We start from the raw sequence: 18,082 nt of genomic DNA, 5'->3' as shown, positions 1-18,082 counted from the left end.
GGCTGTTCTCCTATGAAAGGCAAGGAGTGGCTTTGGGAATTCTAGCCCAGAGGCTGGGTCCTCACAAGGGAGCAGCAGCGTACTTTACCAAACAACTGGATGAAGTCAGACAAGGATGGCCAGGATGCCTTCGGGCAGTGGCCGCTGTTGTTTTGATTATTCAAGAAGCCTGAACATTCACTTTGGGGCAAAAGATGATTGTGCACACTTCCCATGCTGTAACTTCCATTTTGGAACGAAAAGGAGGACATTAGCTCTCGCCATCAAGGTTCCTGAAATATCAAGCAGTCCTGATGGAACAGGATGATGTAGAAATTGTCACATCTACCGTTATAAACCCTGCTTCTTTTCTACAGTGATAAGCAGGAAATGGAGACTGTTGTGCATGACTGCACAGAAACCATCGAGACCGTGTACGTAAGCAGGCCTGACCTGAAGGAGGAGCTGCTGGAGGCAGCTGAACACACTCGGTACACTGACGGGAGTAGTTTTGTAAAGGATGGAGCTCGAATGGCGGGGTATGCTGTGACCACCACAGACCAAGTGGTGGAAGCAAAGTCACTCCCTAAGGGTACATCTGCACAACGAGCCGAATTAATTGCCTTGGTGAGAGCATTAGAGCTTGTTGAAGGACTGTGAGTGAATACCTGGACAAATTCAAAATACGCCTTGGGTGTAGTTCATGCCCATGGGGCTATCTGGAAAGAACGGGGACTTTTGACGGCCCCAGGAAAACATATTAAGCATGCTGACATGTTCCTAAGACTTTTGGATGCGGTACAGTCGCCTTTGGTGGTTGCAATTATGCACCGCAAGGGGCACCAAAAGGGTGACGCTGCTCAGGAAGGGGGGAATAAATCGGCAGATTATGAGGCAAAGAGAGCTGCGGAACAAGGTGAGGTATTAAGTTTGATTCCTGAAAAAGCTTTGCCACTACCAGACTTGGTTGATTATGATGAGAAGGATCTTAGATTAATTAAAGATTTGGAAGCAGAAGTTGAATCATCAGGTTGGGCAAAATTAAAAGGTAACAGAATAATAGTTCCCTTTAGAATAGTATAGAAACTGGTAAAAGCAGAACACGACAAGACTCATTGGAGAACTGAAGCCTTGTATAATTCCCTTATGAAGCAAATAGTAGCCAGGAATTTGTTTTAAACTGTAAAAACCATGGTTAATAAATGTGAAATAGGCTTAAAGAATGATCCAAAGGTAGAAAATCTTGTAAAATTTGGAAGTATTGATAAAGGGAAAGTTCCAGGTCAAAATTGGCAAATAGACTTTTCTGAACTCCCAAGAAAAGGGGGGTTTCGGTATTTGTTAGTATTACCAGATACCTTTTTGGGCTGGCCAGCAGCTTTCCCTTGTAGGACTAATAAGGCTAGGGAAGTGACATGAGTACTTTTAAAAGAAATTATTCCCAGATTTGGAATACCAGCAGTAATATCTTCTGATAGGGGTACTCATTTTTGTGCGCAAATAGTGCAACAAGTTGGTAAAATTTTAGGAACAAACTGGCAACTACACACCCCATATCGGCCACAGGCAAGTGGACAAGCTGAGAAAATGAACCACTTAATTAAACAATAGCTAGCTAAAATCAGTCAAGAAGCGAATCTACATTGGTACCAAGCGCTCCCACTAGCCCTGTTATGAATCAGGGTAAAACCGAGAACTAAAGAGAATTTAAGTCCATTTGGAATTCTGTTGGGGCGGCCGTACCGATCCCAATACCAAGGGGAAGATCTCACCCAGTTAGGCGAAAATAATCTACAGAAATACATAATAATATTAGGAAATTCTAAACAAGAGTGATTGCCAATACCTAGAGATTCTAGCCAGACATTATCTCTAATAGGAGTTCCAGTACTGGTTAACATCTCTCTATTTAATAACCCCTACTACAGAGTCAGTCATGATAAGAATAACTTTAGATGACACCTCTTGGGGATTTGAAGAAGTCTGGAGCAAATTAACCTCTTGGTTACCAAATTTTAAATGGATGAAAGAGCTGTTTGTACTCGTATTAGTCGATAGCTTATTTGTTTTATGTACTTGTATGATTTGATGTTCAGTATGGTGTTGTCAAAAGAATGTGGATGATTAAGTTACCTGGAAAAAGAATAAGATCAAACATGAAGTCGCAACAGGGAGGTATTTTAATCGATAGACAAATGATAACGGTATGTTATGAGGGATTGCGAAAGAATTTGCAAGGATAATAGAAAAGGGGGAATGAAACAAGGATCTAAAACAATTATAAGGTTTTAGCATGTGTCACTAATCAACTGGAAGTTTTGCAAATTTCTTAATATATGGAAGGTTATTGATTACATGATTAGTTTAACTTCAGTATAGAATTCTTTAGCCTAATAACTGTGTGATTATGTTTAACGGCCTATTCTCATAGTCCTTAGGCTGTATTTGCCTCAATGCTAACATTGTACCTATGTGTAAACAGTTAATCAGGAGGAAAGCAGGCCTCATGAAAATTAAAACAAAGAAGAGTTAAGAGCAAGGACTGAGAGATTAAAGAGAACAGAGAAGATATCTTAACCTTGAGCGTAGGGACAGACTGGCAGGAGTGCTCAAACAAGGATGATAAGAAGGAACCGCTTGGCTAGACAACAGAAGGGGCAAACATCCAAGGAGAAGAAACTATCCTCAGGAGACCTGTGACCGTAAAAGGGAAAAAGGAGGAGGGGGCTACCTCCCCAAACGACCCCCGAGGGCCACCCGAGACCCCCGCGCACGCGTAGTGTAGTTTTGCAACGCCAGCATTACGTAAATGTAGTAGATAAGCAGGGAGGCGGTGATTTCTCGGAAAATGTGTGAATATTCATGTCTTTAAGGTATATAAAGGATGAACTTTTGTTTCAGTGCACGCATGTTAGGAGGAGATATCCCCCATGCGTCCGGCGCTGCAATAAAGATGTCTGCTTAATGACACTTTGATGTTGTTGAGTTTAAATTTCTTTGAGTTTTTGAATCACCTACAGCTCACCATGCAGATGCCGTGGTGGTTTACGTCCCCCAGCAGGACGAGAGCCTGTGAGAGCAATGTCTCCTGTAGCTGGAGTGTGAAGCCTTCATCAATAGGCTCCCCTGGATTGGGCGGCTTCTAGTAGACACCAACCACAAGGTTCCTGCCCTGCTTTCAGCCAGGATAAAGTTGGATTTCTTCACAGAAGCTAGTGTGAGGCTGTGTTTTGGATTTGGGATGAGAAAATGCTGATAACGTGCTGATGTTTTGAGTTGTTGCTGAGCAGTCAAGGACAGTCCAGCTTCACGTGCTGGCCTGCTAGCAAGAAGGCTGGGGTGCACGGGGAGCTGGGAGGGGACACGACCAGGACAGCTGACCCAGGCTGGCCAAAGAGATATTCCCTACCATATGACATCATGCCCAGTAGATAAACTGGAGTTAGCCGGGGGGTGGGAATCACTGCTCAGGGATGGGTTATTGATCACCGGGTGCTGAGCAATTGCTGTATTGGGCATCACTTGTTCTTGTACATTCCTTTGTCGGTATTATTATTGTTGTTATCATTGCTGTTTCCTTCTCTCTTCCTGTCCTATTAAACTGTTTTTATCTCAACCCACGAGTTTTTCCTGATTCTCTCCCCCATCCCACTGCAGGAGGAGGAGTGAGTGAGCGACTGCGTGGTGCTTAGTTGCCAGCTGGGGCTAAACCACGACAGTCCTTTTTGGCACCCAACGTGGGGCTCGAGGCTTGAGATAATAACGGTTGCAGGTCATGATATCAGTTTATTTGATTTGCATGATGCTCTCATCTTTGCCGTACATGTTAAGGATCGGTGTTGGTTTCTGCAGGCTGCTGTACTCTGCAATGATTAGTAATGTCTCGCCTGCGAGATTTGTTTTTAGGACACTGACCTTGAGCTTAATGTGGTATCTGAGCTCTGTACTAAAGCCGTTACTGTATTTCGGCTACTATCTTGTGGAGACAATTAGCAATTGCACTTCTGCCTCTGAAAGGCTTTTTATGGAGGAAATGCAGAATGGTACCTTTGCTACCCTCTATCATAATGTTTCCTCCTTCATCACAATAATTTTTCAGTATTTTGAACGCCCTTGGTTAGTTAAAATACCTCTATTGCTACTTCTGGGGAACACTGCTTCGGTTTTGTCTAAGGTCAGCAAGCAATTTAAGAATATCACCCGGAGATCTGCCCCAAGGCTGGATAGTTATGAATGGCAGGGTGTGTGGAACAGCATGGGCAAATGCCTGGGGCGGTGGGCACCTCCGGTGTTTTGGAACTTCACTCCCGAACAAGTGCAGAATCCTGATAAACTAGCAGAATATTTGGAAGAAGTATGCTGTCAGCCTGGCAGCTCCAAGGAGACACAAATCACTGCAATGTGCTGGGGCCTGGCCCATGCCTACCGAGCTCTATTTAACACTGTGCAAAGGGGAGAGAGGCTCTCTGGGTCTGATGGCAATGTGGCAGGCACTGCAACTACTCCAGCCCCTGCAACGGGCACTGTAGCTACTCAAACTTTGCAGCTGAACCAGAGAACCAGCCCGTCCCCGTATCAGTCGCCCATGTACAAAAGAAGAAATCTTGGAAGCGGAAGTCTGCTCGTTTAGTAAGGGAGGAGGAAGATTCTTTTAAGAAGGAGCCAGAGGAAGAGAGTGAGGAGGCAGAGTGCTCTGAAGCAGGGCCATCACAAGGATGGAAGAGGGAAGAGAGCGAGTCATTGCTTGAAGAGGAGGAAGAGGAAGAACTCATAAAAGAGACGGTAACTACCCGATCTCTATCCCTGAGTGAATTGCGAGATATGCGAAAGGATTTCAGCCGTCGTCCGTGTGAGCACATTGTCACCTGGCTGCTCCGATGCTGGGATAATGGGGCCAGTAGCCTGGAATTAGAGGGTAGGGAAGCCAATCAGCTGGGATTCCTTTCTAGGGAAGGAAGCATTGACAAAGCTATTGGAAAAGGGGGACAAGTCCTCAGCCTCTGGAGGCGACTCCTGTCGGGTGTGAAGGAAAGGTATCCCTTCAAGGAAGATGTTCTATGTCACCCAGGCAAGTGGACCACCATGGAGAAAGGGATCCAGTACCTGAGGGAGCTAGATGTGCTGGAAGTGATTTATGGTGACTTGGACAATGGACAATCACCCAAAGACCCAGATGAAGTCAATTGCACGTGACCTATGTGGCGGAAGTTTGTACGGAGTGCACCATCATCATATGCCAACTCATTAGCAGTAACGGCCTGGAAAGACGGAGAGAGACCAACGGTGGATGAATTGGCTGGTCAACTCCGGCAATACGAAGAAAGTCTCTCTTCCTCCCTATGGGCCTGTGTCTCTGCTGTAGAGAAACTGTCCCGGGAGTTCCGGCAATTCAAAGAGGATATGCCCTACCCTCCACCCGTACGGACCAGTGTCTCAGCCATTAGGAGTAAGCGCTCTTCTGTTCAAGAGAGAAGACATAGAGGATACACACCGCGAGCCACCCTGTGGTTTCAATTGCGTGACTACGGAGAGGACATGAGGAGGTGGGATGGAAAACCTACCTCAACCCTAGAGGCACGAGTATGCGAGCTGCAAGGAAAAAAAATTATAAAAGGGGGTTCGGGTTCCTCCAGAAAAATCGTTGCTCCACTTTCCAGTGGGCAATTCCCCAGAAAGAATAGAAGGGCTGATCTTATCTCTGATCCTCTTGAAGGGACTTCTGATTCATATTTACAAGAAGTGGGTAACGAGTACTATGACCAGGACTAGATGGGCCCTGCCTCCAGCCAGACGGAGGAGAGGGACAACCGAGTTTATTGGACTGTGTGGATTACATGGCCTGTCACTTCAGACCCACAGGAATATAAGGCTCCAGTGGACACCGGTGCACAATGTACCCTGATGCCATCAAGCCATACAGGGGCAGAACCCATCTGTATTTCTGGAGTGATGGGGGGATCCCAGCAGCTGACTGTACTGGAGGCCGAAGTGTGCCTAACTGGGAGTGAGTGGCAGAAGCACCCCATTGTGACTGGCCCAGAGGCTCCGTGCATCCTGGGCATAGACTGACTCAGGAGAGGGTATTTCAAGGATCCAAAAGGGTACCGGTGGGCTTTTGGTGTACCTGCCTTGGAGACGGAAGAAATTAAGCAGCTGTCCACCTTGCCTGGTCTCTCAGAGGACCCTTCTGTGGTGGGGTTGCTCAGGGTCAAAGAACAACAGGTGCCGATCGCTGCCACAACAGTGCACTGGCGGCAATATCGCACCAACAGAGACTCCCTGATCCCCATCCATGAGCTGATTCTTCAGCTGGAGAGCCAAGGAGTGATCAGCAAGACTCGCTCACCCTTTAACAGCCCCATATGGCCAGCGCGAAAGTCTAATGGAGAGTGGAGACTGACAGTAGACTATCGTGGCCTGAATGAAGTCACGCCGCCACTGAGCGCTGCCGTGCCGGACATGCTAGAACTTCAATATGAACTGGAGTCAAAGGCAGCCAAGGGGTACGGCACCATTGATATTGCTAACGCGTTTTTCTCAATCCCTTTGGCAGCAGAGTGCAGGCCACAGTTTGCTTTCACTTGGAGGGGTGTCCAATACACCTGGAATCGACTGCCCCAGGGGTGGAAACACAGCCCTACCATTTGCCATGGGCTGATCCAGACTGCACTGGAACAGGGTGAAGCTCCAGAGCATCTGCAATACATTGATGACATCATCGTATGGGGCAACACATCCGAAGAAGTTTTCGAGAAAGGGAAGAAAATAATTCAAATCCTTCTGAAAGCCGGTTTTGCCATAAAACATAGTAAGGTCAAAGGACCTGCACAGGACATCCAATTTTTAGGAATAAAATGGCAAGATGGACATCGTCAGTTCCCAATGGATGTGATCAACAAAATAACAGCTATGTCTCCCACCAACTAGCAAAAAAGAAACACAAGCATTTCTGGGCATTGTGGGTTTCTGGAGAATGCATATTCCAAATTACAGTCTGATTGTAAGCCCTCTTTATCAAGTGACCCGGAAGAAGAACGATTTTAAATGGGGCCCTGAGCAACGACAAGCCTTCGAACAAATCAAACAGGAGATAGTTCATGCCGTAGCCCTTGGGCCAGTCCGGGCAGGACAAGATGTTAAAAATGTGCTCTACACGGCAGCCGGGGAGAATGGCCCTACCTGGAGTCTCTGGCAGAAGGCACCAGGAGAGACTCGAGGTCGACCTCTAGGGTTTTGGAGTCGAGGATATAGGGGATCTGAGTCCCGCTATACTCCAACAGAAAAGGAGATATTGGCAGCATATGAAGGAGTTCGAGCTGCCTCAGAAGTGGTTGGTACTGAAGCACAGCTCCTCCTGGCACCCCGACTGCCGGTGCTGGGCTGGATGTTCAAAGGGAGGATCCCCTCTACTCATCATGCAACCAATGCTACGTGGAGTAAGTGGGTCACACATCACACAGCAGGCTTGAATAGGAAACCTTAATCGCCCAGGCATCTTGGAATTGATCATGGACTGGCCAGAAGGCAAAGATTTTGGAATATCACCAGAAGAGGAGGTGGCGCGTGCTGAAGAGGCTCCACCATGTAATAAACTGCCAGAGAACGAAAGGCAATATGCCCTGTTTACTGATGGGTCCTGACATATTGTAGGCAAACATCGAAGGTGGAAAGCTGCTGTATGGAACCCTATATGACGAGTCGCAGAAGCTGCCGAAGGACAAGGTGAATCAAGTCAGTTTGCGGAGGTGAAAGCCATCCAGCTGGCTTTAGGTATTGCTGAACAAGAAAAATGGCCAATACTCTATACTGACTCATGGATGGTGGCAAATGCTCTATGGGGGTGGCTACAGCAATGGAAGCAGAGAAACTGGCAATGCAGAGGCAAGCCCATCTGGGCTGCTGAATTGTGGCAAGATATTGCCACTGACTGGCCACATAAGGGTGAACTATTTATAGCTCGGTGGGCCCAGGACACCTCAGGCCTTCAGGGAAGAGATGCAACATACAGATGGGCTCAGGATCGAGGGGTGGACTTGACCATGGACACTATTGCACAGGTTATCCATGAATGTGAAATGTGTGCTGGCCTGCTAGCAAGAAGGCTGGGGGTGCACGGGGAGCTGGGAGGGGACACAGCCAGGACAGCTGACCCAGACTGGCCAAAGAGATATTCCCTACCATACAACATCATGCCCAGTACATAAACTGGAGTTAGCCGGGGGCGGGAATCACTGTTGGGGGACGGGCTATCGATCACCGGGTGCTGAGCAATTGCTGTATTGGGCATCACTTGTTCTTGTACATTCCTTTGTCGGTATTATTATTGTTGTTATCATTGCTGTTTCCTTCTCTCTTGCTGTCCTATTAAACTGTTTTTATCTCAACCCACGAGTTTTTTCCCAATTCTCTCCCCCGTCCCACTGGGGGAGGGGGAGTGAGTGAGCAGCTGCGTGGTGCTTAGTTGCCGGCTGGGGCTAAACCACGACAGTTCCCTTTTTGCCTTGGTCCTCGATTCTTACCCATAAGCTTTTGACCTGCTCATGGCTATTCCTCAGATACTGCCCTTAGCCCTCTATCCATTTCTTGACGTAGAGGGCAACGCCTCTGCCCTTCCTTCCTCTCCTGTCCCTTCTGAACAGCCTGTAGCCATCCATAGCTGCGCTCCAGTCATGGGATTTGTCCCACCAAGTTTCAGCAATGGCAACCAGGTCGTACCTTTTTAACAGCATGGTGGGCTTCCACTCCTCCTGTTCGTTGCCCATGCTGTGTGCACTCGTGTAGAGGCACTTCATCCAGACTGTCATTCATGTCACCCTCTTAGAGGAACTCCCCTTAGTTCCTTTGAGGTCTTCCACTGTTGCAACAGGCTGAGGGGCCTCATTAGCACCCCGTCCCTCTAACCTTGGCATGTCATCCCACAGCTTGCCATGGGTAAGACTGATATTATCCCCCTCCCTCTTCAAGTCTGTTTTAAAGCCCTGTCAATAAGCCCTACTAGCTTGCGAGCAAAGACCTTCTTCCCTCTTTGAGAAAGGTTAATCCCATTTGATGTCAGCAAGCCAGGTGCCCTGTAGGCCATCCCATTATCAAAACACATGAAATTGTGGTGGTGACACCAGTCATGGAGCCATGTATTAATAGACTGGGCCCATCTGTTTCTTCCTATGTCTCTGCCCCCAACTGGAAGGAGAGAGGAAATAAATAACCTGTGCTCCAAATTCCCTTACCAACCATCCCAAGGCCCTGAAGTCTCTTTTGATTGCCCTTGGACTATGTGTTGCAGCTTCATCGCCACCCACATGGAAGAGCAGGAGTGGGTAATAGTTTGAAGGCTTCACCAGGCTAGGAAGTTTCTAGTGATGTCCTTAACCCAGTCCCCAGGGAGGCAGCAGATTTCCCTAAGAGGAGGATTTGTGTGGCATATTGGACCCTCTGTTCCCCTCAGAAGGGAGATGCCTACAACTATAATCCATCTTTTTTCCTTGTGGGGGTGGTCGTGATGTGGGCAGTAGGACTTTCTGACCTTGGCAACACCTCTGGTGTAGCTGGACTGTCGCCCACATCATCTATGGACTGTCCTTCCACATCCAGAGCCCTATATCTGTTGTACAGAGGCACCTGGGGAGGCAAGGTGGGCAAGGAGGGGGTTCACCTGCCGCCCCGAGCATGGACTTGCCTCCATTCACTCCTTCCCTTTAAGCTACTGCCTTCAGCCTGGTGGTGGGGGGCAGGGTGTGTGATACAGGACCCCCTTGATCTTGAGTTTTTTCTGATGGCTGTTCCTGCTTCTGACTCAGGGAGGGCAGAGCATGGTTCCACGAGTCCATCTCTTTCTCGAACTCCCTGATGCTCCTTAAGCTTTTTACTTCCTCTTGGAGCTCTGCCACCAGGCTGAGCAGATCATCCACCTGGTCACACCTCACACAGCTGTTCCCACTACTGCCATCCGTTACCAGTGAGAGGCTCTGGCACTCTCTGCAGCCTGAGACCTGGGTGGCTGCATGTTTCTGTGGGAGCTCTGTCTGGGTTGCCACATCCATTCTGGCAAGTGCAGAGGACAGGGCTTTCTGCTGGGTGGCTACCATAGCTAAGCTCCTCCTGAGAGGGTGATGACCACCAACTGAACTCACCTCTTGAGCTGGTGGGGCGACTATGCACTTCTTGTGTGCCCTTCCTGCGTGCCCTTCCGCATGAACTACCATGCGAACTACTGCGCCACGCCCTGGCTGACGTGCCACGCTCTGTTTGCCCCCTCTGGTCTCTAGCGCTCTCCAGGCTTCTTTTTATAGGCGTGGGGGTGGGCCACCATTGCTCTGGCAATGCCGAGGCCTCATCTTCAGCAGAACTATGCTCAGACTACTACCAGTATGCCTATTACCAGACAGATTAGCAGGAATTTGTTTTAATATCTTTTGCCTTTGTTTTTCCTGAACTGACAGATTCAGTTTCCTCTTCTGGTGAGTCAGAGCCCCATGGTGTATCACTGTCTCCCCACATGCAACCTGGAAATCTCTTTCTATTTGCCATAATGGGCAAAACATATCCATTTCAACCTCCGATTTAATTCTTCTGCCTCTTTCTTATCATCTTGTTCTGGCTTATGTATGTCCAGTGAGAGTCTCACTTAGCCAGCCAAGGTAAATCTCAGTTTGTAACTTCTGGCTGTGACCAGTCTGGCAAGATTAAAGCAAAGAAAAGATTGCCTCTCACCGTCTAGCTAGAGGAAATTAACAGTAACCTAGCCAAACAGATTCTAAACCAATCCAGATCCAAAGGAATAAAGCCAGGGATCAGAAGGCATTAATTGGCCTCAGACCATGTTCTTCCATGTGGTCATCCATCAAAGCAATGAGAAGCAACAGTGACAGAAGCAGTATTTCCCTACTTCTGTGAGTTCCTTCAGCTCTTCCCCTCCCCCATCCTTTATAGCTTTTTACTCTGAAAGTCTGAGTGTATTAAAGACAACCCTAAGAGCTGCTACCCAGCTGACACCCTTGTTCCTTACTAAGTACCTCTAACACAATCTAAGAGATTTTCACAGATAATTTTTTAGTGCATGAGCTGCCATTAACTAGTTACTTACTTACTTTTTTAAACTTTTAAAACTCCAGAAATTTAATTTGTTTTCATGTGTTTCCTCCTGTTTGTGTTTAATACCACTTAAGATTAATAACAAATAGATTTTTTACAAAGTACTGCAAGCAGACCCACTTCATTTCCCAAAAGAACTTGTACTATGTTGGTGCTTTGCAGCACTGGCTATCAATGTATAGGGATAATTCCCTGTTTTTTACAACCTTCAGTCTCACTAGCTAAGTTTGTCAGTTTTGTCTTTGAGCTACATGCTCAGTTTTTTGACTCTACTCTAGCGAGTTCATGGGGAATTGACAGTCCTCTTCTGGGGCATTCTCCAGAGTCCATTATTCATGTCACGTGCTTTTTGAAGGACAGATCACATAGATCAACCTAGGGTCACCACCACATAGATGGTTATTCTTCTCAAAGACATAAATTTATCTCAGGGTACCTGGTTTCTTTTCAGGCACTTTTTCATATGTAAAATAGGCACCCAGAGCTACCAAACAACGAAGGAGCAGAACAAAAGCAGATGCAGTTTCACCATAGCTGCCTTCACTTCATCAAGAAGGGAATTTGGTGTGTTATGAGGAAATGAGTGCTAGGATAAGTGGTGTGTTTCTGTCCTATGCCTTTGACGCTTCATCAGGAGTCCAGGAAACCAGGAAGAAAATCAAGGGATGGCTGATGCTTTTGATGATATTTGCTCCTAACATGTCCTTTCATCCACAGTTAGGAGCTGCTCTCAACCTGTCCACTTAATGGAGCTTTTATGACACATAAAAATAAAGTATTTCTGACTGACTTACCTCAGTACTAACTGCTTCATCTGAGGGATTGATCAGGACTACAGTTTCTAAAACATCACTTCTGTGGTGAAGAATCTTCTGACCTGCAAGCACAGGGAGAAAAAAAAACCCAAGACGACATTAAATTCAACCAGCATGGTTTAAACCAGTGTTTTCCCTGAGGAGCTAGTTATACGTTCCACTGTGTGACAGTCCTCTGGTTACACAGGGCAGCGCACACCAGCCAGGGCAACTGCTGTGCTGGCTCATGACTTCAGAAATACCCATGACATGGTCCTATAGGCCAGAAACACCACTCCAGAAAAATCAAGGTAATGAAAACAAACTGGCAACAGCACTGGGCCCTGTCCCTTCCCTGTTACTCACCTTGGTCTTACTGCGCTGATGTGGATCAGGGTCCGGAGTAACTGTCACCAGCTGAGCCCTGGATTTTCATGGATGTATCTACACCACAGATACAGTTGAGGTTACACAGTCCTGTAACATGCCTAGGTGGTTTTAAATGAGCTTTTCCAGGAACTAATGGTGGCTTAGCCACAGCAGGAGGAAAGTCAGCATGGGTTGCAAATTTCCCCTGCAAGAAGCAAAATGAATACTTGGGCCGTATGCTGACACTGCCCATCTGTGCTGGTTTTGGCTGGGGTAGAGTTAATTTTCTTCATAGTAGCTAGTATGGGGCTATGCTTTGGATTTGTGCTGGAATCAATGTTGATAATACGAGGATGTTTTAGTTATTGCTGAGCAGCGCTTACACAGCATCAAGGCCTTTTTTGCTTCTCATCCCACCCCACCAGCGAGGAGGCTGGGAGTGCACGAGAAGTTGGGAGGGGACACAGCTGGGACAGCTGACCCCAGCTGACCAAAGGGATATTCCCTACCATACAACGTCATGCTCAGCATATAAAGCTGGGGAAGAAGGAGGAAGGGGATGATGTTTGGAGTTATGGCATCTGTCTTCCCAAGAAACCATTACGCGTGATGGAGCCCTGCTTTCCTGGAGATGGCTGAACACCTGCCTGCCCATGGGGAGTGGTGAATGAATTCCCTGTTTTGCTTTGCTTGTGTGCGCGGCTTTTGCTTTCCCTATTAAACTGTCTTTATCTCAGCCCATGAGTTTTCTCACTTTTATACTTCTGATTCTCTCCCCCATCCCACCGAATGGGGAGTGAGCGAGTGTCTGCGTGGGGCTTAGTTGCCAGCTGGGGTTAAACCACAACACCATCATGGCTAACAAGCACAATTTGTGAGACAAACAAAGGAGCCCAGGGATGTCCCAGCTCACCACCACCACCAGCACCATCCTGCACAGCACATATATGCTCCCTGTCACACACTAATCATCATATATGATTAGATATTAATGCATTAAACATAGAAATGAAATGCAATTATCCACATGCACAGTTAGACAAAGATGCATAGTGTTCACATGACTCAAAGCATCAACTTTGGACTTTACTGAAGCTGCTCCAAGTCATGTATCTGTGTAGCTGGGAGGGATTTGACCTGTGGAGTTGCAACTCTCGTTGACCAGCACCAATGGTGGTTACTTACATCCTATGCTCCTGTGGGCCAAACACCCAGCTCCAGTGGTTGCATGGTTTCATGCAATTTGAGATTGATTTCCAGAGGCAAGTGTAGTGGTCTGCACCATGTACACGTGCCTGTCTAGTGCTGCATGTGTGACTTCCTCCCTCTTCGACTCCCTGGCATCAACAAGTGTTACTGCTTATCTTACAGGGTGGGGACCCAGCACTGGTAGGGTGTGAGTCACTACGGGGGCTTCCAGCCCATGTAAAACTACAGAAAGGTCTCTACTTGATGGTATCAGTAACATGGTCCTATGTCAACTGCTTGAGAAACAAACAAACAAAAAGCCCTCATTTATTAAAACTGTTGACGATTTTGTAAGAGCAACACAGACTTACTGATCAGGTTGATACTCAGCTGCTCAGCTGGAATGAAGGAAAGTCTCCCATGGGAAGAGTTTTATCAAACAGTAATGAAGTATCACTGTGTGGGAGCAGAAAGCAGCAACCGTATTTCACAAACTGGCAAGAGAATGCGACATTAAACTCCAGATGAAGTGGGAGAATCTGAGACTTGTGTAGAAGATCTGGGGTTGCTTTAAATTAACTCTACCAGATTTTTACAGCATACCTACACATTGGACAGAATATTTTTGTGACGTGTCAGAGGAAGAAAGGAAGAAACTTCCAGGTTGCACAGAAGTGGTTGGGTAGCTAGATTTTACCCACTTCTAGTTTCTGGAAAGTAGGTCAAAATCCTATCTAAAGACTTCTGGAAATAAATATTTACCCTGTTTGTAAGAAATCTAAGTATCTGGTCATCCTTGATTTTATTAAGTAACGCTTCAAATTAAAACCAGATATGAATAAAGACTCTTGGCAGCTGCTTGATTCAGAATCAGTCCAATAGAGAAAAGAAGTAAACACCATGTGACAGTTGCTTAAAGGGTGATTTCCACATGCATCATCCTAGTTCCCACGGCCATAGAATCCCATTGCTTACCTACTCAGACAAATAGTGATTACATTTATGGTAGAATTATTGAGATCGGGATGGTGTCAGTAACATTTTCTAGAGAAGTGACTCAACAGGTTTCTAACTTACACAGTTGATTTTTTTAGGCCAATCAAGAAGCATGATCATGGGGCCCACTATTTATGGTGATTATGTTGCAGTTAATCTTGTGCAAAAAAAATGTAAATGTTTGCATTTACAAATGCAAGGGAAAGCAAGCAAGCCCTGCTTCAAGTCTTGTTTCACCAAGGATCACTACTGACACTCTTCTCCTTACTGGGTATGCTTGTGCAACACCAGCACATGGGGATGTATGCTGTAGGCAACAAGCTACTCAACAGAGGGGTTCCCATCAGCCCTTCCCGCCACCCCGGATGGACACCAGCACTCACTCACTCCCCATCAATGCCATTCCCACACAAATTAAATTCAAAATAACCAATCTGCAGAGGAAGCAGATGATGTGGTGTGATGTGATGATTCTGGCAGAAAGGGCGAAGGGAGAATACCTTCTCTCTGAAGATTGAAGGGGAAATTCAAACAACCTGCATGATTTTCTAATGGAAGACTAGCATTGGCCCTAATAGCACAGCTGAGCTCCGAGGATGAATTTTCCTCATAAACATGCAGTTTACACATTTCGGAAATCCTGTCTGCTTCTGAGATCTCAATCCTTCTTTGCCAATGGGCCCATCTAGGTGACTTGTCTAGGTCTCTACCAGACTGCCCTTCTTCCTCGAGGCTGCATCTCAGGATCTGAGAGGTAAGAATACATGTCCCTTTAAGGCAGATTAGATCATAATTGTCTATTATGGGGCTTTAGTGGGGCTTTTTTTTGGTGGTGTTTGTTTTAGATCAGACCATTGTCTGAGATGATAACCTGCTGAGGCAAATGAGAACTCACGTAAAAAGCTAGAAGAGTCCTGAGGGCTCCATACATTTTTTTAGTTCACTTTTTTTGTTTCAACATGGTGCCATATTGAAGCCATAAAAATAAATGCATTGCAATGGGGGAATACTCCAGTATAGGAATCGTGATTACTTATGGTAGACCTCCATGGTATCTCATACCAGATGGTGTTGCCTGAACAATGGTGTGTGATCAACAAATGGTTGAGCAGTGTTCTCTTTTAATTTTCAGTTTTTCCTCTTCCTTTCATATCCCTAATGATGGGCATCTAAATTTTGTATATCTCTTAGCAAGGGCGTGGAATCAAGTGACACACACATGCTCCTCCGTCTCCCCACCCCAGCTTAACCTTGATGAAATGGTGTTGCTCTGAGCCTCCAATAAACTGCTAAATATGAATTGCATGTTTTACTGGTGTCCTGGTTTCAGCCAGGGTAGAGTTAATTTTCTTCATAGAAGCTAGCATGAGGCTATGTTTTGGATTTGGGATGAGAAAATGTTGATAAGGTGCTGATGTTTTGGGTTGTTGCTAAGTAGTCAAGGACAGTCCAGCTTCTCATGCTGGCCTGCAGCGAGCAGGCTGGGGGTGCACGGGGAGCTGGGAGGGGACACAGCTGGGACAGCTGACCCAGGCTGGCCAAAGAGATATTCCATACCATATAACGTCATGCTCAGTATATAAAGCTGGGACGAAGAAGAAGGAAGGTGTGGAGGGACGTTCGGAGTTATGGCATCTGTCTTCCCAAGAAACCATTACGCGTGATGGAGCCCTGCTTCCCTGGAGATGGCTGAACCCCTGCCTGCCCATGGGGAGTGGTGGACAAATTCCTTGTTTTGCTTTGCTTGCATGCGCGGCTTTTGCTTTACTTATTAAACTGTCTTTATCTCAAACCATGAGTTTCCTCACTTTTACTCTTCCGATTCTCTCCCCCGTGCCACCGTGGGGGAGTGAGCGAGCGGCTGCATGGTGCGTAGTTGCTGGCTGGGGCTAAACCACGACAGTCCTTTTTGGCGCCCAACGTGGGGCTCGAAGGGTTTGAGATAATGACAAGTTTGATTGGAATGTGCTAGATGATAAAATTTATAGCTGTTATTGCTGTTTAGCCATTAATTGCCAGGCCCCTGTGCTTGTCCTTGCATATATTAGAGTCCAGTGCTCGTTAGTGGCTGCTTTTTGCTTTCGCTGCTGCTGTACTGCTGGTCATCTGACTCTGCTGTGCCTGGGAAGATTCTGATAACAGCAATGGCCTTGCACCTGGGCTGGCAGATGGCCGGGGTATTGCTGGTTTTTTTTCCTGTGCTGCTGTACTGAATAGGCTGGAACTCCACTGTGAACTTGAGTCGAAGGGACTGTGACCTGTGGGTGAGTCCATGTGGGAGCAAGACACCCCGAAGCGTCTGTGGCTGTGCATAAGCCCATGCCAGGAGCAGGTATATCTCGAAGCATCTGTGGCCATGGTTATGTCTGTGCCGCAGCAGGTATACCTCTGATGGGATTGTGGCCCAAGGATCAGTCCACGCTGGAGAAGGTACATCTCGAAGCGTCTGTGGCTGTGGATAAGTCTATGTTGCAGCAGGTGCACCTTGAAGCATTATTGGTTGTGCATGAGGTCATGCTTGGAGCAGCTCAAAGTGTGTGGCCATGGAGAAGCCCTCAACAGTGCAGGTATATTGCTGGAGGAACTGGAACTATGGGTAAGGCCACGTTGGAGCAGATTTATCTCTGGAGGTAGTGTGGCCTGTGGAGACAGCCATTTTGGAGCAGGTGCACCTCGAAGTGACTGCAACTGTGGATAAGTCTATGCCGCAGCAGATATACCCCTGGGGAGACTGTGGCTCACAGAAGGGACTGCAGTCTGTGGATAAGTCCAAGCTGGAGCAGGGGCAAGGGGAGGAGTTCATGACAATGTTAAACCCTATGGTCCAGTTCAAAGGGCCCAGGGGTGGAGATTGTAATGGAAGTACCTTTAAACTGTTGTAACCCATGATTTGAGTTGCATGTTATAGGAACTACTATAGCAGGAACCACCTGATCAAATGGAGGACAAGCCTTACAAGAAGCAGTGCCAGTGCAGCAGTGACCTGACCTGAGCTGGCTTTGGTGCCCAGTAACTCCATGCAACACCCCACCTCACCTGTCCTGAGTGACCACCATAAGGGATGGAGCCCAAAGTCATGGACTAAATGAACTCAGCAGACATTTCACGGACATTTTGGAGGGAAGTCTATGGACTAAGGGGATGATAATCTGTGTATTATATTAAAGGATGGGAAGGGGGGTGGTGGTTAATGAGGTTATATTGGATAGTGTGGTACCTGAGCATAACGTAAATGGTATGGAATAAGGGGTGGATAATGTCCTGGTTTCAGCCAGGGTAGAGTTAATTTTCTTCATAGAAGCTAGCGTGAGGCTATGTTTTGGATTTGGGATGAGAAAATGTTGATAAGGTGCTGATGTTTTGAGTTGTTGCTAAGTACTCAAGGACAGTCCAGCTTCTCATGCTGGCCTGCAGTGAGCAGGCTGGGGATGCACTGGAAGCTGGGAGGGGACACAGCTGGGACAGCTGACCCAGGCTGGCCAAAGAGATATTCCATACCATACAACGTCATGCTCAGTATATAAAGCTGGGACAAAGAAGAAGGAAGGTGTGGAGGGACGTTCGGAGTTATGGCATCTGTCTTCCCAAGAAACCATTACGCGTGATGGAGCCCTGCTTCCCTGGAGATGGCTGAACCCCTGCCTGCCCATGGGGAGTGGTGGACA

At 47.0% G+C, this 18,082-nt stretch overlaps 1 protein-coding gene across 1 annotated transcript in view; it reads right to left on the bottom strand.

Annotated features, from left to right (window-relative positions):
- LOC309415110 (microtubule-associated protein 1B-like) overlaps window positions 1-18,082 on the bottom strand; it is a gene marked incomplete at both ends in the record, with an annotated part of 113,618 nt that overhangs the window by 25,394 nt on the left and 70,142 nt on the right. The window contains one exon of the mRNA XM_082012556.1: window positions 11,865-11,947. Within this exon, the coding sequence (XP_081868682.1) occupies window positions 11,865-11,947 (83 nt within the window). The remainder of the gene's footprint in view (window positions 1-11,864; window positions 11,948-18,082) is intronic.

This window comes from Phaethon aethereus (assembly GCF_964289735.1).
Source record: "Phaethon aethereus genome assembly, chromosome: W".
Classification (NCBI taxonomy): domain Eukaryota; kingdom Metazoa; phylum Chordata; class Aves; order Phaethontiformes; family Phaethontidae; genus Phaethon; species Phaethon aethereus.
This window is presented reverse-complemented; position numbering and strand designations above follow the sequence as displayed.